The sequence below is a fragment of the Natator depressus genome, chromosome 14, assembly GCF_965152275.1.
Source record: "Natator depressus isolate rNatDep1 chromosome 14, rNatDep2.hap1, whole genome shotgun sequence".
Taxonomy (NCBI): domain Eukaryota; kingdom Metazoa; phylum Chordata; order Testudines; family Cheloniidae; genus Natator; species Natator depressus.
In genome coordinates, this window is record NC_134247.1 from 7652109 (window position 1) to 7675946 (window position 23838).

At 40.0% G+C, this 23838-nt stretch overlaps 1 protein-coding gene across 2 annotated transcripts in view; it reads left to right on the plus strand.

The window, feature by feature from the left end:
• The window catches only part of PRKCA (protein kinase C alpha), a 315357-nt gene extending 292355 nt beyond the window's left edge, over positions 1-23002 (plus strand). For both annotated transcript variants that reach the window (XM_074971004.1, XM_074971005.1), the window contains exons 14-17: positions 3537-3617; positions 5272-5379; positions 9915-10055; positions 19702-23002. In XM_074971004.1, coding sequence (XP_074827105.1) covers positions 3537-3617; positions 5272-5379; positions 9915-10055; positions 19702-19866 — 495 coding nt within the window. In that variant the 3' untranslated portion in view covers positions 19867-23002. The remainder of the gene's footprint in view (positions 1-3536; positions 3618-5271; positions 5380-9914; positions 10056-19701) is intronic.
• Positions 23003-23838: the final 836 nt, after the last annotated feature.

Genomic DNA, 23838 nt, shown 5'->3' on the forward strand with positions numbered 1-23838 from the left:
CACTGCTCCTCAGCCTGGCCAGCTCCAGTTCATGCTGTCTTTGTTTCTCCTTCTCCTGCTGCTCATGTTGACGTTCCCTCTCCTTCTCCTGACGCTCCCTCTCCTTCTCCTCCTGCTCATGCTGACGCTCCCTCTCCTTCTCCTGACGCTCCCTCTCCTTCTCCTGACGCTCCCTCTCCTTCTCCTGACGCTCCCTCTCCTTCTCCTGACGCTCCCTCTCCTTCTCCTCCTGCTCATGTTGACGTTGTTTCTCCTCATGTTGACGTTGTTTTTCATGATCCTCCAGCTCCCTCATTTTCCTCTCCCTCTCCCATTCCAGCCGCATCCGCTCCAGGGATGGGGAGCTCCGCTGGGAGGATCCCCTGCTGGCTGCTGGGGTCAGGGGGCCCTCGGTATTCGTTGGGCTTCCCACAACCCCTCCCCCAGGCATAGGTAGGAAGGGTCTCGGGGTGTCCCGGGCAGCAGTCTGACCCCTCCCAGCCTGGTCAGGCCCCAGGGCCCACGCTGCGTCCGCCGGGCGGCTTCCCTCAGGGACAGGGATCGGGTCATCCAAGCGATCCCTCTCCTCCAACTGGGCAATCAGCTGTTCCTTGGTGGACCTCCCGACGCGCAGCCCCCTCTGCCTGCACAGCTCCACCAGGTCGCTCTTAAGGCGTTTAGCGTACATCTCCCGGCTGGCCACTCGCAGGCCGGGCAGCTGTCCACAGTTTCCAGGAAAAGCCCCTAGTGTGCCAGTCCTTCTTGAGGTCACCCCCTCTTTGCCAGGGTCGAGCTGCAGACTCCTCCGCCCCTGGGACCGCTCGCTGCAATCCCCCGGGGGACCCTGTTACTGCAAAAGTCCTTCTCTCTGGTGACACACTCCCAGGGGTTAACCGCCCCCTGAAACCGTCTCTCTCTGAATCTTCAGCACGCCTGGTCCCCGTCAATCCCCCTTCGTTTTACTGTTCCCCAGTCACTTACTGCAGGAAGCGCCGTTCACGGGGTGCAGTAGATCCCACCGCTGCCACCAGTTGTCACGGAGTGTGGGGGAGTCCAGGCCCTGCACCCCTCTTCCTGGGATTCACTGAGACTCTCAGCCAGCCAGTAAAACCGAAGGTTTATTGGACAACAGGAACACAGTCCAAAACAGAGCTTGTGGGTACACCCAGGACCCCTCAGTGAAGTCCTTCTGGGGGAGCATGGAGCTTAGACCCCAGCCCTGGGGTTCCCTGTGTTCCTCCACCCAGCCCCAAACTGAAAACTAAACCCACCGAGCAGGTTCCCTGCTGCAGCCTCCATCCACATTCCTGGGCAGAGGTGTCACCTCCCCCTCCCCCTCCTGGCTCAGGTGACAGGCTCTCAGGTCTCCCATCCCCAGGGCACATTCCCAGGTCAACACTCCCCCCTCCCTGCTGCGTCACATCGTCACACCAGTACAGTGAGGTATTTTTTAACATGTTTTATGTATAAAGGCCAGTCCTTTTTTCTGGTTGAAATTTTGAAAGTGTTTGTTCTTTGAAGTAGCAACAGTGATTTTGAATAGACCCCCCTGAGAACTTACTGGTGAGTGGAAAATACATTGAGAGTAATCAAGTCTATCAACCTCTATAGCAGGAAGTAGGTGGCCCCAAATGTATGTTATAAGGCCCAGTATATGTGATAATTGCAAAAGAATTGTAAAATTAAATCTGCATTTTTGTAGCCCCTTTCATCTAGGAATCTCAAAGCATTGTACCAGCAGTAACTTCATTATGCCTAGTTATAGAGAAGGAGGTAGGTACAGAAAACACAAATGACATATGGTAAATTATACAAATTCAGGGAATAGAATCCAGGAGTCTTGATTCCCAGTCCCCTGCTCTGACCAGTAGACATTTTCCGAACTTAAATACAATGATTTACATGTTCCCCCACAATTTAAAAGGAGCTCTTTAAAATTCTTCTCCATTTTTTTCTAGATTGTTAGTTTAATTACAGGTTCATATTAATAGCAGTTACCACTGAATAAAAAAGAAAAAATACACTGTATTCTAAAAATTAGTTTTCTACAGTAAAGTTAAGATACAAACACTGTAATTTAGATGTCCTTAGCCACTCATTTCAGCTGCTAACTCATGAGTAATGTATTTCAGAGTGACTTATTTTGAGTTTCTTTGCTAAGAGACAGACTGCTAACTTCCAGATCATGTCCTGTTATTACCCTAGTGAAGACAATCATTTGCAGATAGGTTCTGTAGTCTTTGGGTAGTGGCTAAGTAGCGTTGTTTTGTTGAACTGATAATTGTTTTCCTTACAGATTGCTGGTTTAATTCCTTTACGAGACTGCTGAGAACCTAGGGTGTGTAATCTGCACTAGTCTTAGCAATTTGTTTCACAGAGAATGAAAAACACGTGGTAGCAGGAAAAGGAGACTAAATTAAGGAATATTTAATGGTGAAAGGACAGTATCTCATTGTCTGATTATTCCTCTGAAATAGACGAATTATGGTTTCAGGGTCAACTAGACTTGCCCCCAAACTAAATAGGAAAGACCTGTATTAGAGGAGAAATATCCAAGAATGTTTCAGAACATTCCCTTTACTGGAGAAAAATGGAATGGGTAATCTCTTCAGAATTACTAGAAATCAATAATAGTTAACATACAAACAAATGATGTTAAACTGAAATGGCGTTTAGACCTGAGACTGTAACCGACTGTATGCTGCAATGCACCTTTAAAATAAATTAGCACTGCCCTTTGAAGGAGTGTGTGTTGAGTTTGTACATCCACCAGACTTTCGTAATGTCAGCACTCAATATGCACTTCTGTCTAAGGTCTGAATTGAACCCTGGGTGAAAAATACTTGGAAATTGTCATTAGTCTGAATGGCAGAAACCTCTTTCCAGTTGGCATAACTGGTTTCCTGATTTCAAATGAAGAGCCCGAGACTTGTGTAGCACGGTGAAACAAAGCTGAGATTTTCAGGGGTCTTGCTCAGATTTTTGGGATTTTTGCCTCTTTTTAGAGAGGGTCAAAATGTAAATATTACAGAGTTATGAAATTACACTGAATTGTTGATACCTTCCGAATGAAGTGAAAATGATTATTTGATTATTTAACATGAATGGCTTGATGAAATCATTCTGGTTTCCTGTGTACCATTACTCTACCTGCTTCGTTATTTTCAAAAGCACATCCTGAATCTTTGAAGGGCCAGATTTACAAAGGTACTAGATGTTTAAAGAAGCAAATAGGCACCTAGTCAGATTTTCAAAGGCGCTTTCATGGGAGTTAGGCATCTAACCTGCTTTAGCTGCTTTGGTAAATCCTTCTGGGGCCAATTTGCATCTTTATGTGCCTACATACCTTTGTAAATCTGGCCCTACAATTCTAACACAAGGATCTGGATTCTGTGCTGTAAAGTGCATAAATCCGAGTGGGATTTTGGCCTCAATAAGGATGACAGGATTGGGTTCTCTATGCATTTCAATGGCATGTATTTATCTCCATAAGTCGTTGATTTGATTCACCGCTGACCTTATTGAACACAGGTATTTTTATTTTCATTATTTCACAGATTATTGCTTATCAGCCCTATGGAAAATCAGTAGATTGGTGGGCCTACGGCGTGCTGTTATACGAGATGCTAGCTGGCCAGGTAGGAATTATATTGCAGCTGTTCTTCAAAATCTAATGAGAGGAACTTTACAAGGCAGTGCATAATAAACAGAAGAAGTATTGTGCAACTGTGAGAGAGCCCCTGGAAACATAATAGCAGAGTTTTTAGATACTCTTCATGGAAGGTAAGGCTCAGAATCATCACAGTATTTTTGTATTGTGTGCATGGGGGCAAAGCAGAGGGCTTGCTGCTCAAACCAGTTAATTACAGAGCCCTTTCCCTGCACTTGTAATGTGACTCTAGTCACCAAATTACACAACTGAAAAAGCAAGTTCTGTACTGCAAATTTTAGTTGAAGGTAACAAACCAACTCTAAAGAGCTCTGGTATTCTCTTGATGTGGGGAAGATTTATGTAAGTGATTCTCCTGAGAGAGTGAGCTGGAGCTACCACAGAATTTACTATATGTACAGTGTGTAGCCAGCCTCTGCTGTTCCTTCGCATGCTAAATCCCAGTAGATTTCTTGACTTCTTTTGTAACAGTTGAACACTGTGTGCTGTTCCTGTCTTCTTTTTCCTTTCAAATTCTTCCAAAGATCACCATGCGTCTGGTCTGTGGTCATCTCCAATTACTTGCAGATTGTTCTGTTGCCTCAACATTTTTGTATTTTATGACAGAAAAAAGATGTGAGAGAAACTTAAGATATTTAACAGTACTGACACATCTGATGTTCTATAGATGAGTTGCGGGTTTATCTACAATTTTGGGTTTGCATGTAAAAACCCACCAAAATGACTGATAATATTCAGAAATAAATTGGAGAATTTGGAAATGTAAAATCCAGCTGCATCGGATAATGTTGGGAGATCCCAGCTTCTTGTTTTCTTATTCTTGCGGAAGTCTGATATGCTTGTGTATTTATTGAGTCTTAAGTCATTTATAGAGCATTATGTTGTTAGGATTTTCTACATTTACAGTAAGCGCTAAGTAATTCCTCCAGGGCTTCTTGGAAGATATACATTTGTTTGCAGATAAATGCATCAACATTTGTTTTAATTATGATAGCTGCCTTGAATATGTCTTCAAAAAAACATATGATTAGGCCCAGCAATCTGTAAACATTTATTTGTTTGCATGAGCTCTTGTCTCTGTACAGTATAACTAAGTGGTGCTTTCTTTTCTGGAGTGTTCTTTCTGGGTGATATTCACCCCTGTGCAAAGGGCCACTTGAAGGCCTATGCGACACTTAAGTCCCACTTAAACTCTTAGTTCAGGGTTTATGTGGGACTTAAGCAGTTCCCATGGATCTTGTGCTGGTTTTCTTCATCCTCACACCGTCTTTTAACCACAAATGTAGCCCATACTTGTGACACTGTCTTCCCCTCACAGAAACACTATTTACCTGTAAATCAGATGGGAGCATCATTGGAATTACATGACACTTTAGATCAAAGTCATTGAAAGTAATGGCCTAAATCATGTACTGATTAGATTGTTTTAGGATGGTTATAGCAAGGTAACTTTAAAAAGATCTCATTAAAGATAAACAAACCCTTAGATAACCAGCATTGTTGAGTACATTGTAAATGTAAAACTCCTCAATAATGTATCTGCTTTTCAGTAAATAAATAGCATTTATAGGGAATTAAAATTAACACCACATGATTTTACCTCGTTTATTTTCCTTGCGCAGCCTCCATTTGATGGGGAGGATGAAGATGAACTCTTCCAGTCCATAATGGAGCATAATGTGTCCTATCCTAAATCGTTGTCCAAAGAAGCTGTTTCTATCTGCAAAGGGGTAAGCAAGTTGCTGCTATATCATGGGGTCCTTTTTCAACAGTGTGTGTTAAATAACCAAAGTTTGTGGAGTTTGACTGAGTGTATACCACTGGGCTTTTCCAAATATAAACACTGTCCAGCCCGGATTTTAGGCAGATAACATGGATGATAACTTGCATCCTCACTTGGCCTCTGCCAAAGGTCAGGGCTGCAAGAGTGTCAACTCTAGTTTATTTTGTGGTAGGAAAAGATTTCAGAATCAGTTACAGCCACATACAGAGCAGAAGTTACAAACGGGGTGGTTGTGTGAGCTTTCCCGCCTCTTAAATTGTCTGCACTGTGAGTCAGATCAGGCGAGGTGCCAAGCTGTCTCAGCTCTCATAGGTTCCAAGTGGGAGCTGACCCTACGCAGCACTTTGCAGGAGGCACACTACAGCACTGGCCCTGTGTGTTTGACCTGATAGGAAGAACTGAAGGAATTAACAGGAGGGACAAGGTGGGTAAGGTGGTATCTTTTATTGGACCAATTTACACAGAGCTGTGCAGCTCAAAAGCTTTCTCTTTCACCAACAGAAGTTGGTCCAATAAAACCTATTACCTCACCCACCTTATCGGTCTAATATCCTGGGCCAACACAGCTACAGCATCACTGCAAACAGTCAATTAAAAGGAGTCATTTTAGAATTTAGATAGAAATTAGCCTGAATGTAAACCTCCAGTCTAAACACCAGTGAGTGGTGAGGAAATTCTGATCCAGGTCCAAGCTTTGTGGCTTAAGGTCATCTCTGATTGTAGGCTATCTTAATGGGGTTTTTTGGGAGCGCATTAATGTGACTGCGGAGAATTAGCTAAGTAAAGTTTGTGTTGACTTTTTCCTGACTCAGTATCATTCCCTGGAGCACCTCATTTCTGTAGCTCTTCCCAAATGTGAATTTCAGATGTCTATTACTTCTTCACCTGGATGAAAATCTTAGTGCATTTAAATAGACAATGAATTTGGCATCTACTTCCCCAGTTCAGTGTGTCCTTTGGAACTGCATATGTGGTACTGTCGCTGACTCCATTTTTTTCTTTAAAGATAAAATCATTGAGAAAATGAAAAGAGATTTTATTTATCACAATAAATGCAAGGCCATTGCAACATAGCATGGGAATGGCATAAATGTCTGTATCTCAGGATTGAAATTACATAACCCTCCTTCTGCCACACATTCAAATCCTATTGGGATCAAGGTAGATCTCCCTTATAAAAAAGAAACACGACGTTCTTTTATGCTGTTCACCCAGATTGTTATCTCAAGATGCAGTGTTTGCCATTCATTATTATAGAATGCTCTAGTTCCTGTACATGAGGGTCCATTCTTCATATTCAGAGAAATTAAATTCTGTACAAGTACAGTACTGGTGGGGTATTTTGCCTGAGGATCCTGTATCCTCTGGGGAAATAGGAAAAATCCCATGTCATTTTTCCTAAAAAGAAAAGTTTGTCCTAGTGTTTTAGCCAGACTTTGCTCTTTTCCCCCTTACTCTTTGCATTGCCCTTTATGTGAATTGTGACACTCCCCGTCCCAGAAGTGGCTGCATTTCAGAGTATCTTTTCTGAAGCCCTTTGCAGTCCTCAGGATAAAGGATGCTACACAAGTGTCACAAAGCTAATCATGTTCGTAAGGGAACTGTCCAGATAAATATCACTGAAGCCTAAAGTCTGATCTCCTTTCTTAAATTACAGACAACACTTCACATTATTAAAATGAAAGAATTTTGAAAGCTGCTTTTTCTTTTCACTGTTTAATCTCCTTGCTTACATTTGGTATTTCTCACGCTGATTTTCCTATTCTCCTATATTAACAAGAGTGCCACAATGTTTGGGTTGTAAGCATTAAGGGAAATGTTGTTTACATTTTAATTTTAAAAATAATGTTCATTGCAACTGTGTGTTTGGCGGGGGGAGGAGGAGGTTTAGCTAACACAACTAAAAATTCTGGCTCTGATCTGGCCTCATATCCCTTTTCCAGCCATCCTGTCTTAAATAATAAATAAAATGCAGCATTGTTTAAGAGTTTCATCTGAATTGAGATTGAAGATTACTCAGCTGTGATGTGAAGCTAGGCAACCAAAGCCCTTAGTTCTCTAAGAGCCAGCCTTGAACCTTTTGCTAGAATGATTCACCTGGACTGTAGGATCACTGTACAGCTTGGATTTAGCATCTCTCAGTACCCATTGTCTGCTAACACTGAAGTGTGTTTTATAGTCAAACTGCTTTAATGGCATTCCCGAGTATGGTAAGATATTGTCACAAATGTTCCACAAAAGTCACACACAGCTGCATTTATGCTCACACAGCTCTCTAGATTTTTCATTATTAGCAGATTGAGTAGATCCCTCCCATGCAAAAAGTCTGATACTGCTGATATATTTAAAAGTAGAATTTGCATCCAATAAAGTACAGTGCGCTCACCTCATAATTTTTGTAGTTAGAGGGTCCTATCAGTTTATAATGGACAAAAACGGCTTTCCTAAATCTCAGCTATTGGAATTCCCTCTGTCTATAACGGACAGATATTTTCCTCACAAAAGATACTTTCTGAGCATCTAGTACTCTGAAGAAGGTCAAGTTCAGAGCAGTGTGGGAAAGGTGTCAAGCACAGAAGTGACTCTGAGGAGTTAGATTTAATTTCCTGCTAACATCCTTCAAATCCATATGAACTTCCTGAATAGACCATCATTCAAGGTGAATACTACTTTGCTATCTCTGTGGAACATTTTTGTGATTGAAATGACCCAAGGAGACATGTTATGTCCTTTCATACCCTTCTAAAATCCCTTTCTCAGACACGTGTAGTCTATGAGAAGCCAGCAACAGAGCTTCCTATGTGACACCCGGCGAGTAGAATTCAAAGCAGTACCTCCAAGTGCAGACAGTGCTGCTACCGTACTTACTTTTGTGATAGGAAATGTTATTTGCGTGGTGCTGTACTTTTCAACAACATACAATATTTAGCCTCAACTGGCCAAAACCAAGGAATCCTGTTTGCTCTTCAGCTTGTAACTTCTGGTTGGCAACTGTACAACTAATTCACAAGTCTTCATTTTTGGCAGGGGTTATTATTTTAGAACAGAATGTAATTCTAATACAACCATAAGCAACACTTTCTGATGTCACTAGCTGTCAAATTGCACATTTGAGGAAAGTTAACAGAAACGGTGAGCAGCTGTTTTAAGCTTGAAGAACAAGGTGTTTCAAACCTAATGTACATTCTGTTTCCTTAAATCCCTTTGGCTCCCTGTTTTGTATCATTGCTGTTAACACAAAGTATGATAAAATGATCATTTATGTACATGGACTTGTTTTATTAGGTGAACAAAGATATCTGACCGTCTTTTTCAAAAGTAGGTGCCAAGATATTGACTCCTAAATCCATATTTACTAGCAAAATTTTCCCAAAAAGGAGACTACCTTTAAAACCCAACATTCATATTGACTCACCTAAATAAGAGGCTTGATTGACTTAAAAGGGACCGCCGGATGCACAAGATTTTTTAAAATCAAGCTACTTGTTTAGCTGCCTAATATACAAACTTAGGAGTCTGACTTTTAGCTCTATTTTTTAAAATGCTGGCTATACATGCATTGCTATTAAAGTGATCAATGTGTGCAATTCAGTAATTTAAGAGAGTTTTATTGCAGAAGTTATCGCAACTATTCCCCTCATTATATTTCCCAGTCTGTAGATAGGGAATATGGCAAATACTACAGTAACATCAAAAAAGGAAATGCAGTAAATGCTCATTTATTAATGGCACCCACTGTACTAGAATAAAGAGATTTCAGAAGTCCCATCATATTGGTTGAGGGCTGCATCCCTTAGTTGCCAGTGCTCATACTCATTGGCTGCTCATTTCCTTGCTAATTCGGGTACACATTACTGTTTCAAAGTGTGCATTATTGCTCCTTTTTGTGAGTGTGGTTTTCCTGTGCAGCTGGTATTTAATATTGATCAAGTTGGTATTAAGGGTGGAGGAGGAGAAGCACAGATTAGTTACTGTCAGGAGGCTGCCAAAAAATGACAGGTGCGGTAATGGGGTGTCCAGCACACACACAGAAAAATTATCAGGAACTTGTACTTTAAATGTTTCAGTGTAATGGAATTTATCAAGTTTAATTGATTGCTGAAGCCGAACAGAGCCTGTTCTGGATATGTACAAGACTACGTTGTAATAACAACAAGGGCTGAATTCAGACATGATGAATGCAGATGTAATTCCATTGTGCCTGCCTATACCATGCCTAAATTTGTCCCTGTATCAGTAATCTTTGTGTAACGAAAGAGGAAAGCAGGGTTTAAAGTGTGGCCTTTAATTTCAGTGCCTACAGGCAATCTCTAGCTTTGAAATAAAGAAATTAACACTTTAAAAATAAAGTATAGCTTTTCACAAGGATTTTATTGCTGAGCTACATCTTGACATGAACAATAACAGTTCCACCTGTGGACAGTCTGTTACTCTTTCATTCCAAAAGTCACTTTAATCATTTGATGTTTTATTAATTTGTAGTTAATGACAAAACACCCTGCAAAAAGGCTTGGCTGTGGGCCTGAGGGAGAGCAAGATGTCAGGGAGCATGCATTCTTCAGGAGAATCGACTGGGAGAAACTGGAGAACAGAGAGATTCAGCCGCCATTCAAGCCTAAAGTGGTGAGTGAGACACAGGATGGCTCCCTATTAAAATGCACTGTTTGCGGTCAAGCCTCTCTGTGGTATGAGGCTAATGCTAACTTGACAGCATTGCAAGACAGCTGTATCCCAAAAGGTGTGACATTTCTTAAATCAAGCACTTTGATTTTGACAGACTGCCAAGCAATGCCACTAGGACTACTCCATGCTCTAGCATAACCCAGTGTAGCTAGGGCATCATCAAAAATACCACAGAATTATTGCTGAGTTCCTGATAGGAAGTCTCTGATATAGCTGTGCTACGTGAAAACACACAGTTGATTAAATGGAAGTCAATTTGCAGAGATTTTCTGTACAATAAAATCCCTACTTCCTTAATGCTTCCTATCTATGTTTGGCTGAAGTATTGTGACCTATTCTTTTAGACTCGGGCCTTGTCGGTTATCCATGTATTTGCAGCTCAGAATTGCAGTACCATAATGTTAGCTACACCTGAACACCATTCGGAAACCTCATTCAGTGCACAATTCAGCAGCCTGCCTACTTTTGATGGGGTTTCCCCAGAACGAGCGCCCAACACTTGTTCTCCGCGATCTGCACTGGCTTCAGTTTAAGGAGCTAGGTTTTAATCTGGAAAGCTCTAAATGGCATGGTGCCTGTTTACCTGAGAAATTGCCCGTCTCTTTGTATGAGGGTCTGGCAACTGTTTCACTGAACACTTGAACGGATAGCCCATGGTATAACTGTACGGGGGTATTTTCATTAAATAGCTTCAACTTTGGACTGTGCTTCCCATATTGGTTTGACAGAGTCCAAGTTGGTTGAATTTCCAGGTTTGCCACAAGGCTCTTTTCTCTCCCAAGGTTTTCAAGAAGAGCGTAGATTAATGAAGGGATATGGGCAATTTACTTGGGTGGTTTTCGGTACTCCTGCCGTGTCCATAGGGGAGGAGAGTCTATAATCAATCTGATTTATGTGTAAGGTTTGTTACTGTGTGATGTGCACGTATCTGGACCATTGGATAGGCACAGTTTTAGAAATCCAAATAAGTAAATGATCCTTTAATTAATGTGAGTACAGTAAATCTAATCTATTTTGAAGAAGAATTAATGTTTGTCATCCCGCTCAGAATTTCTTTCAACTTGTAACATGATTGATAAACAAAGGCTTGTTCTTGATGCAAAGGAGAAAATAAGTTAAATCTGAGGAAGGAGGAGGCCAAAGCTACCAGAGACCCCTGGAAAATGTCTTACTGTAGCAGCTCTCCTCTATAACACTTGCTTTGTTTCTATTTAGTAGCATAACAAGATGAAAGGAATCTATGTAATCATCCTCCATGCAGATGGATGGGGAGCACATGACAGTATGGTATAATTGTTTTATCAGCATGAGTCTGGGTTGGCCACATTACTCAGGAGTGATGAAACCTTGAGTGACGATGGTCATCACAAAGCTTTATATGATACCATGCTATCATGTATTTCTGCACATGTTATGTGTTTTATAGAAAAACAATGTTAGAAATGCTTCGGAAAGTTTTTTTTTTAATGTTATAGTAACTGTAGAGGCAAATTAGTTTAGATTAAAACTCTTCTATAAATGAATGACCTGAATAGCTTGCCTTTACTGTGAGATCTGATATTTGGGTACCATTTCATGGCTGGAAGTAAATGCTGTGTGTTTCATTAGAATCAACCCTTTCCGATAATATAAAAATGCTCAATTCTTGCTCTCCAGGGTCAGAAGATATCAGACCACAAACCTGCCACTATATAGGACTGAATATTGTTGCTCGTGGTCTTTGGACCAGTGTTCTGTATTTACGGGTCAGGGAGGTTGGATGGGAGATGGTACAGACTCTTCATTTACGGAAAAGAAGAGTACATTTCTCTAGCCAGTTGATGGCAGCTGTTTGAAGCTATTCAGAGGATTGGAATGTTAGAGTAACTCTCATTAAAGATGGATCAATGAACAGAGGGCAGGTACTACCCAAGGAGAGCATATGTTCTCAGGCGTGCTGGAACAATTTTTATAGTGGGGCTGCTGAGAGCCATTGAACCAAGGTGTAAATCCTGTATATAATGGAAACCACTTCAAGCCGGGGGTGCCGCAGCACCCTGTGCACCACTATTTCCAGCACCTATGTGTAGTCTTCTCTTGTTGAGAGCCATATGCATACTTTAACCTCAACAGGAGGTTTGCTTGCATACCAAGAGAACTATATACTGGGCTAGTAAAAGTCAGACTTATCATAAAAAGTGAATGTCACACACAAAGAATTGTGTAAATAAGTAAGGAAATGCACATGGTTCTATTAATGACCATTGGTGGTTCTTCAACCTGGCAGACAGCTGGGGAATTGCTCTTTTTCAGACACAAATTATGTACTTTTTCATCATGCAATGTTTGCATCAAAATTAAAGCTAAAAATAAACCGTATCTCCCTTAATATCTGTATTTCTGATCCTCCATGGAACTGAGTGTGCTGAACTCCCACTGAAGTTAAGGAAAATAATCTCAGCACCTCACAGGATCTAGGCCCACATTTCCCATATGAAACTTTAATAAAGGGTGTAAAGTACTAAAAGCCCAAAATACAATCTAATTCAAATATGTCACATTTAATTGCAGAAATCTATATCACAGCTCCTATTTATATCATAATAGGGGATTAATCACCAGCTGTGCTGTTTCTCGGCTGTTGATTATGACTTATTTTATTTATACAGGTTGCTGTTGAAACATACCAAGATAAATCTAGTATTAATGTGGCTGCCTTACTTTCTTAGACAATCATTTTAAACCCAAATCTTGTGTCCCTTGTTATTGGTTTACCAACATATCCTTCTATCTAATTCTATTTATGTTGATTTTCGGATTAAAACATCTTCATAAGAGCCTACAGGTATTTGTAAAGCTGGATTTAATTGTCATTTTGCAGAAAATCTGACTAGGTGTAAGTGGCTCTTGTAACTGAAATAGGGAATCAGTTCCTTGAGGCCCAGCCCTGCAACTTTTACATGCACAAGTAGTTCTTTCTTATACGCGTAGTCCTGTAAGGGATTAACCAGAAGTAAGTGGGCTTGCAGGATGGGACGTTTTTTGCTGATAATAGAGGTTCCTGTTGTTCTTTCCTATCATGTTATATTTTTACACTGGTGTAACTAAGAGGAAAATTTGGCCCTGCTTTTATATAACTATATTGAAATATTAAATTGATTTTTATAAAATGCCATAAAACTTTTTGTTTTGACAAACACGTTATAATTAATTATATAAGTAAACTAAAATTGAAGCTGCTAAAGAACAAACTAGACAGTTTTCTCTGGCTACCTGAGATTGAGGTATAATTATGCCTTTCTACGTCTCCTGGAAGTATGTTTTTAATTAATAAGGTACTTCTTGAGTCTCTTCATTTATCAAGGGAAGTCATCAGGGTAAAATTTTCAAAAGCATCTAAATCCCATTTTTCAAATTGACGTATGCACTTAAGAATCTATGTATCGTTGACTTTCAGTTTGACTTAGACCTCTAAGTACCTGAGGCACTTTTGAAAATTTCATTCAATGTCACTTACTACTGAATGTCAGTCATATCTTATATGCTCTGAACAATAATAAAATCATAATTCATTTTAGATTTGCAGTGTGGAAATACTTGTATGACCATTTTTACACTAGACAATGAGTGAGGTTCATATAAATAGACTAAAGTCTGAGCCATTGTGTTGCTTACAATGCATGCTATTATATTGCATATTATTGAAAATAATATGCTAGGGAATCTATTTTGCTTTTTTGTGCAGGCAATATCTGAATATTTAATACATATGTTATGCCGGCAATATCCTTATTAATTACATGTTCATAGAAGTTTTACATGTGCTTCAAGAGGAGAAACAGACTCTTTAGTTAAAAGTGATGTTTGGCCTTTGATTGTATGGTTGCCTGACTAAGTCCTGATGCATAAACTGCATCTTCTGTACGTAAATTATACAAGCCAAACAGCAATCTGTTAATGAGCACATCACAGAATTAGGCAGAAAAAACTATTAAAAGAAGACTGCATCCATTTTGCTTACCGTTGCAGTCTGAAAGTTCACAGTGTTAGACATGCTCCTCATTATGAATAAAGTGTAAACTGAATTTTTAAATAATCTGTTTAATTACAAATTGGCATTTCTCAGGCTACCGTTGCTGATTGATATCTTGCTAAAAGGGATATTTTACTGGCAACTTCCGGGGTAGGAAGTAGATCTTTTCCATCCTGCTTTAGTACTGGGCAAACATCCATAATAACAATATCAGTGTTTAAAGTTTTTTTTTTTAATATTACCCATTGAGCTTTTTATGATGGATAAACCCATATTAAATCAGGATGAGTGCTTTTGTGATAGTCTCTGCCACTGGTTTCCTACACTCTGTGTCACAGTTCCAGTGCTGTATGTCATTTATCTGCAAAAGGAATGCAGCCAGAAAAAATAACATCCAAACCTCAAGTTTTAAAAAGGATCTGACATACAGGAGGGCTGGCAAGAAGCTGAAGGTTATGACAGGTGCACATATTCACTGGCTACTGGTACACAGTGCTTATCTGAATTCCTTCAAACCTCATTGGTCTCAAAATCAAGCTAGAACTGCTACAAGAATGCCTTTCACCCTTTGGCTACTTCGGGACAGATAAAACAAGTGACACACACACACATTGCAGAGCCACTTCTTAACAAATTACACTTTACTCTTTGGTCTAGTCTGCACTACCGCTTAGGTCGATGTAAGTTACATCGCTCAGTAGTGTGAAAAAAATCACCCCCGAGCGACATAACTTACATCGACTTAATGTGGTGTCTACACTGCGCTATGTCAACAGGAGACGCTCTCCCACCAACTTAGCTTCTGCCTCTCAGGGAGATGGAGTTCTGAAGTCAATGAGAGAGCGCTCTCCCATCGACTTATCGAATCTTCACCAGATCCACTAAATTGACGCTGCTGCATCGATCGCAGCAGCACTGATTTAGCTGGCCAGTGCAGACAAGCTCATAGACAAATACAAGGAAGACAGAGGTCTGTGGAAAAATAACAAAACCCACACAAACATCCCTACCTCATTTTCCTCACCCCTTCAGAGCCCTCTGGGTCTTAGTCAGTGTTCTTCTAGCAGGTCCAGGATTCTTTCTTTCCTCCTGGGCAGCCTTATCTTCTTGTTGTGGTCTCCTTCCCCCTTGCTGAAGAAAGTCCTTTTACAAAGTTTCAGCCCCCTCTCTCAGATGACACCCCCAAGTGGCTTCATGTCCCTTGTCAGGTGATTCATTGCTTAGTTAACTTCCACTTGGGACACTGGTTGTTCTGGGCTGCAGCCAGCTCATTGTTCTAAAGGTGCTTCCATTTGAATGGAAGATCGATAATGTTAATGACTCTTGCTTGCTCTCCATCGTTAGTCTGTTGCTAGGAGCACAGAGAATCTCTGCTATTGACCCCAATAGCCAAGTCCAAGTTGGAAGTTAAAAGGCAACAAGGAAGCACAGACAGTTTATAATCAAAATAGCATTTACAAAACAAAATGGGGTTTATGGACTAGATACAGACATACACAAATCTGTCATACTCTGCAAAAAAAAAAAAAAAAAAAAAAAAAAGAATAGGGAAGAAACACTGCCTTTTTTTTTTCTTATTTTTTAAGTGAATTTAGTTGCTTGTGAAAGATGCCAGGCTCTTGGATAGTCTCAGGGATTGATTTCCTCTGTTATCCATCGAACGAATGCCGAATGGGCTAGCTCCTCCTGCCGCAAACCTGAACTGACTGAAAGAGAAAGTTCAAGCCCCAGTGCCGGTTCTCTCCTTGGACTGTGTTTTGATACCGCCAGGGAAAGTGTTATAAGAGATTTTTAGGCAATCTCTTGGCAAATTTTAAACAATATGTATCAAGAGTCAGAGCAGAAATTAAAAGGAAACAAAAACGAGTCTAAAGGTAAATAGTTTTACACTTTGCAATTTACAAGCAATAGCGAATGTGATAGATTGTAATGGGATTCATCTGGATGCCAGATGCAGAATTATTGTTAAGTGACTAAAGACATAGCAGAAAGGGGACCTACAATAGAGACATTTTTCCAAAATTTCCCACTGTTGCTAATCCTGTTTCAGCTCCAATAAGGTTAGCAATAATGGGAGCCTTAGTGTAGGCCACTGGGTGCCAGAGGCATTTTTAACAACCTGTTAATTAGATTTCCTCTTAGAAGGAATAGATGATGCAACATTAAAAATGTTTGTGGCCTATCTAACCAAGGACTCCCAATGTTACTACCACCAGGGTGCCTGAATCAACATAAGCAACTTCTACAGACAGGGCTTAAGAAATCTGACGCAAGCTATATGATGACATACTGTAGTTGCTGTTCATGAATGAGGGTAGGAAAAGATTATTTGGAGACATTTTTTAGACTTCATGTAAAACAAAAAGACAAAAAAGCCAGTTAATGTTTCCCTTTTGTTTTAAGTCCAAGTAATTTTTATACAGGGACAGAGGAGATAAGATATTTTGCATTTCAGTAGATTAAATACAAACTTAACTTCATGTCAGCTCGTGGCAATTTGTTTAGGAACACGCATGGAATATAATTAATTGTGTGAGCCTCCCCAAACCATCTCTGATTACAGTGTATAGCTTAGGAAGGGTATGTACCAGCACAGCCCAATAATAAAATATTTGCAGGTTCTAGATTAAATTCTTTTGCAGCTTGAAGGAGATGTCACCTTCCTGTGTGTGTTTAGAATATCCTAATTCTAGCCTATGCAACAGGGAACTGTGACTGAAACAAGAATTTTTTATCAAGATCTAGAACAGTCTTACTCTTCAGAGTTATGCCAGTTACAGCAATTTTGTGGTAATAAGATTCATAAAGCGGGTGGTTAGACTATCAGTGATAATATTGTTTAAATGGTTCATCTTTGCGTCATCTGATAAGCTTCCATTGACTGAAAGAACTTATTGGGCATGACGTTTTCTTTTGGAGGCATGAGATGCATTTGTCAAAGATGTTTAAAAAAAAAAAAAAAAGAAGCAGCTCCCCTGTTAAGTAAGCCCCTTTACTGCTGCTTTGAATTGACTGCCATGACTCTAGATGGATTTGATGGTGGTTAATTGTGGAACATGCTTGCTTTCTCACAACTCTGAAGATGGAGAGTTTTACCCTTCACCAAAATTCAGTTCTGTCCATTCTTGTTCTTCAGCACTTCTGTACCAAAATGCACTGGCTTCAGTGGGCATCGAGGTATTCGGTGAGCACATATTCAGAACGCTGGGTGAAATGATAAGCAAACTAACATAACTCTTTAACCGGTTGGAGTGTTTTTCTGTTTGTGTTGGTAATAAACTGAACAAATAGCCTTGTGAACACTGTAGTCAGTGTCCTGCGCATGCAGTTTTTATTTAAAACATAAGGCAGCTTGTGCCCAAGACAGAAAAATTCTTTGCAGCTTTACTTACACTTCATTACTATTATTATTTCTGCTAGTTCTCTACAAGATAATTGGGAACACGGTATAAGTGAACTGTGTCCAAAGTAGCATATGAACCATGCATCTCATCACTTGAGTTCGCTCTACTCCTCTTCAACCCTACCCCAGTTTGCATTAGTGTTAGATAATGCAGACAAGACCTTCATATGAACCATCTGTTCCCAGGTTAGAAGGTGGTGCATAGTGGTATATCATCCTCAAAGGCTGAATGCAAACATGCCCATTAAATGTAATGTAAAGTAGTGCAGACACCCTACAGAAGTTAGCAAAGAGGAAAGGAGCAGGTATAATGGGAAGACATTTTCACAGGACTGGTAGTCCTGGCACACACCGCCCAGTGTAGCACTGTACCACTAACATCATTGAGGTAACCTGATTTGCCCTTAAGTTCCTTTAGGCTTCTCCAGAGGATACAAAGTCCAGTATTCTCTGAGTGTGCACTCAGTTTCTTCCAGCCAAGCTAATTTTGTTGTGCTCCTTCCATTCCTCCATCCCCTTTTACTTGCAAGTAATGCTGCTTTGCTCTGAGTGTTTTCTGCCCTCCTCAATACTGCCCTCAACTTTGCTATGAAAACAGCTCTTCGTGTTTGTTCTGACTGAATCGCTTTCTGCGTGGAGCTGATATAAACAACTATACCTCTTCGTTGGCCTTTATGAGACGAGAGGTTTCCCTGTCTCTGAAATAGAGCCAGTTGTGTCCAGCCACCTCCACTCCAGACCTTTATAACTCCTTCCTTTGGCAGACACAACTTGCTTCTCCAGGCTCTCCATCTTTCTGTTGTCTAAGAAATTTCACATAGTCTCAATGTGTGGTTTGAAATAAATGTCTTGCAGAGCTGATTTCATGATTGGAAGCTGCTTTAGAATTCAGTATCATTTCAATAACCTTGCAGGGTCCTAGATCCCAGGCTCCAGCTCGAGCTGGAATGTCTACACTGCAGTTAAACAGCCTCTTAGTTTGAGCACCACGAGCCCAAGTCAGCTGACAAAGGCCAGTCACAGTGTAACTGCAGTGTAGACATACTGTTGGAGACCCAGAAAATAGTATGCTAAACGTGTACCTACTAAACAAACAGGATAGAATTCCACCAGGCTTAATTTACAAAGGGGTCTGCTCATGTTCAACACAAGCTAGTCTCTCAATACTCCAAATGGGAGTTATGATGCATTTGGGTTAGTTTTTCTTTGAGGCAAGACCAAGTATTAAGAAAGTGCATTGTTGTGAACAATGACATACTCATGTGAGGTCCAGCTGCAAAAGAGCTCGGAGTCAAAATTCATAGTCAGGTGCATGCTGTAGAATCAGGCTTGGCAGAATTCAATTTTTATTTTTTCACCATTTCGACAGATATCAATGTTTATTTTAAAGTGTTTTTCCTATTTTTACATATTTAAATGTTCACAGTTGTGGGAAATTATGGGGCTTCAGACCATCGGGGATACAGACAATAATTATTTAATGACAACAGACACCGAGATGTAAAAAGTGAAAGCTTTATAACCGTTGAAACTCAAATTGTCAACATCACAGGTCAAAATATACAAAGTAAATATCCTTAAATTAAACTCTCATGAGTTGGCAAGCAGCATTTTTCTTACTTTGCCTAGCTGTAAATGTCAGTTGTTATTGATGGAAGTATTTTTTCATCAGTTTGTGTGTGTGGTGAAATTGACATTTACTGATAAAAATCCAGTCCTTCCAAGCCTGTGTATAATGTTGCCAGTAATTGACAGATTCATGCTTCCAGCTTTATATATATATGAGTAATTTTACTCACATGATAACTCTGTTGAACAAAGCCATTGCCCATCTACCGGAGTACCTGCAAGGGGAGGTTTGCCCCACCTTTTCCATGCATATTTGTGCTATATTCCTGAGCCACACAGTACTTCTGGAAAGAACTCTGTTACATCACAATCCTGTTACTTACTCCATGTGTTACACATTTTTCATTTTCTCTTCACCTTGCATCTTGCCATATGTTTTAACATCAGGGAAGAAAATTGTGTCCTAGCTACCTGTAAAGGTAAAACGTGAGAGAAGTCCACAATATCTATCCTGAATGATTTGCCAAGAGACAGCACTGCCAGTAGGTGTCGTTGATGGGTTTTCATCTAATTATATTATTTTTTTCCTTTTTCTCTTTTAGTGTGGCAAAGGTGCTGAAAACTTCGACAAATTCTTTACTCGAGGACAACCAGTGTTAACACCGCCTGATCAGCTGGTCATTTCTAACATAGACCAAACAGATTTTGAAGGGTTCTCCTATGTCAACCCACAGTTTGTACACCCAAGCTTACTAAGTGTAGTATGAAGCTGATAGACATGAACAAACCACACAGTGGAAAATGGACCTTTGCCCTAGAATTTTTAGGCCTTTGCCTTGTTGGTTTCAGTTGGGCCTGGAAATTGTAGAGTAAAAAGTTCAGGAGGAGGGGGAGGGAAAAGGACACTCATTCAGGATTTGGCTTTGCAACAAAGAGAAGTTGTCTTAGTAGGAGCTCATGTAATATACAGTGCCCATTTATTCACACTACTGGCTGTAGGGTTACTCTTATGAAGTCAGCCATTTTTGGTCTGTTTTAATATATTTGCATACTTTCTATTGACCTTTTCCAATTCCCCTCCAGCACTGGAAAAGCATATTAGAAAGAATGAAACAGCATCAAGTAGACTGAAAAAAAAGCAACCCCCCTTAAAATGGAAAGTCTTCAGCCCTTAAATGTGGATAGCATGGAATGTGAGCCCTCGGCCCTGAGGGACTACTCTTCCTTTTGGTCTTCCTGAAGAAACAGCACAAGTGACTGGAAGGGAGGGGTAGCTGGGGGGCGGGGAGGAGCACTGTGTAAGATTGCTCAAAGCAAAATGTGTCAAAACTACTGCTTTTACGTACCAGGTTGGTTTTTTTAAGGAAATAAAGTCGGACTCTTGGGCTCTGAGACTCACTTGCAGACACAAATTTAAACAGATTTTCAGTAGCAGCCAGATATTTAGGACTGATGGTAACTAGCGCGCAGGGCAAATATTAGCTCAAGGATAAAATTGCATAATTAATAGTAATAAAAATAATAATACTTGTGTTAACTTTAATCTCCATGAGATTATTCTGTGATCCAGGGTGCCATTGTTAGTTATATTAATTTAATTTACACCACAACTCAAGTTCATTGTTAGCCAGTTCTATTAATACCAATATTTTGCTATAAAACTTTTGTTAACCAGAGTGTGAAACAGAACCGTAACCCCTTACAACCCACTCACGCTTATTCATTTAGTAGGCTGCAGAACAGGGTAGTAGAGGAGAGCACTGTGTGCAGTAAGTTAATGACAGTGCGGAGTTCAGAGTCACTTCCTGCTTTCCCCAGGGTAACTTAGAAAAATATGAGGGTTTTTTGGTCTAAGTTCCACTTTAAATATTGGTTAAAAACCTGTGGAGCTGTAGAACTGAAATAAAAAGCAGTTAAAAATTGTTTTATTGGTAGAAGGGAATTTAATACATTTTGCAGATGCTTCATGCAATGAATTTTGCATGTTTAATAATAACCCTTAATAAGCAAATCTCTATTATTGACATAATCGTATCAAGTATAGAGTATTAAAAAAATTATAAGACAAAATTGTGCTATGTTTGTGAAGGTTCTTGTTCTAAATGAGCATTATTATTTAGATTTAGCTTAATGTTTTATTGCTAATTTTTCTGTTTTTGTTTTGTTTTGTTTTTTTAGTTTATGGATATGGTCAATGGAATAGGATATGCTATTTTTCTTTTAAATGTAGATCTATTTTTAAACAATAATGGCTACCTGCAGGTTTTATACAAGATTCAATGATGCTTCTATTTCACATCTATTACTTGCAAAAAAGAAAATAGATTTTCTTTATTTGCAGTGATGAACACTGTAATTAATGCAGTCTTCTCTTGTAGCAATCACCTGGTTAAAATGATTGATATTTCCTTTTAGATCTTACTAGAAGATATTGATTCAAAGATCAGTAAATACTTTTGTGCATATTTTGGTTCCATGATGGCATGTAAATTGGTATAGTCATTTCCTTTTCCTTTTGCCTTGCTAATGTTAGCGATCTTAGACATATTTTGCCTTCCGGATGTGCATGTCAGTGCCAGAAGCATGTTGTCTCTTTTGCTGCATGCAGAGTGATCTACCGTTTTTTTCCCCAGCATGTAAACTTACTCTCATGCAAAGTAAAATATTTCCCATAAAATACTTATGAACGAATCGGAATCTGTAACGAAGGGTGCAATTTCCTTAACATCAGTTTTCTATTACAATAGATCATCTAAACTGTGCCAAAATACTGTGGAAGGGCACAATCCTGTAAACTGTTACTCATATGACTATTCCTTACCTCCTTGAGCAATCTCACAGATTGCAGTGGAGTTATGTCTGGGTGAAATTCAGCCATGTGCAGACGGCCAGTATAAAGCTTATGTATCTCTTCTAGTCTCAAAAGTTGAGGGTGTCAGTGGTGCATTGTCCTCATGACTTGTGCTGATCTTTTGCACAGGAATGGATTTCACCCACAGATACTCCTATTGCAATCTCTGGGACCACTCTCATAAGAAAAGGTCTACTCATGTGAGTATGAGTTTTTGGGATCAAGCTCAAAGTGAATGAGTAATCCTGGGCTACTGGTAAAATGGAACATTTCTGAGATCTTAGAGAAGCACACTGCAAATGAGGAGCACTATAAACAAACCAGAGCTCAAGCTGTTGCTGAACTACAGAAACTTTCAAACAAAATTTAAAATTATTTTAGGAATAATAATTTAAAACAAAATCTGTGTCAAAATATTAAGTTATCTGCCAAACCTGAGAATGAATTGTCTTGTTTGTGTATCATACATATCTTTAAAAACATGGGTATGCAACATAAAGTATGTGGACACCTGTATAATTTCATGACCCTTCTACATTATTGTAATCTACTAGCATTGAACTCCTGACACAGGGTAGGGACAGCAAGGCATCAAGCCACATTTGATGATGGGTTCAGTAGATTACTTCAGAGGCTCAGATTTAGAATAAGGGGCTGTTAACATCACAGCCACCGATATTGACGGGAGCTGTCATTAAATGTACTCTAGGGGTACATCTGCCCTGCAATAAAAAACCTCCAGCACCTAGTCTCAGAGCCTGGTCAACTGAATTGGGCTCATGGTGTGCAGGGCTACAAATTCCAGTGCAGATGTTCAGGGTCGGGCTTGTGCCTGGTCTCTGAGACCCTCCACCCTTGCGAGGCTTTGGAGCCACGGCTGCAGCCCAAGGCCAAAGATCTATACTGCAATTTTTAGCCCCACAGCCCGAGTCCTGCAAGCCTAAGTCAGCTGACTCAGGCCAGTCATGGCTGAGCAAGTAGTCTTTTATTGCAGTGTTGGTGTACCCTTGGAGTATGATGATGGGCGTTAGGCAACGGAGAGACTTCGAAAAGGAAAAATAGAAAAGGATAGCAGAGCACAGGAGATCTAGAGATGAGAGAAGCCGCTGGGGAGAAATGGAACAGAGCCAAGCTGGACAGGAGATTGGTAGACAAGATATGGAACTTCTGTTTTCCTTACGTGATATCAGTGGTGAAGTGGAGCTATGGAATTTATAAGTTGTAGACCCACATTTTAAATGTTAAACAGTACTGTGCCTACTGGGGCATAGCATTAAAGGTGGCTGGTCCAACATCCAAACCTCAAAAAGATTTGCTTTTGTTCATTTCCTCAAGATTTTTCATTTTTATTTTCTTAAGCACTTGCGCGTGCTCTGCATTTGGTAAGGTTAAAAACAGGAAGTCATCTCTGATCGTGTTACCTCAAAGTTCCTGTGTTTGGGACCTCTCCTGTCTTCTTGTGTAAGTTTTTGTAATGCTAAAAAGGGGTACTGTGAACTCGCCCATCCTGCAAGAATAAGGCAATATTGTGCAGAACTGTCTAAAAGTGACTGTCTAGACAAGTTATCATTAATTAACTACTATACCTTACTCATGAGGTTTCATATGAGGCCTGATGTTAGGACCAGCCCTTTACACACAATTTAAAAGGCACATCCAGTGATTTCCTCATGATTTGGAAATGCATTATAGAAAGTAAAACCCTAAGTGTACAGCAAAAGTGTTCCTAATGCCATTTTAATACAGCTGTTGTTTATTTATCAGATATCTATATACAGGTGTGGCTGTCCAGAGAACTTTGGTTAACATGAGTAGTCAACATTAAAATGACCTCATTTAAGTTAGAATCTTTCCCGTTGAGACAACAAAACCCCCTGATATCATGAGT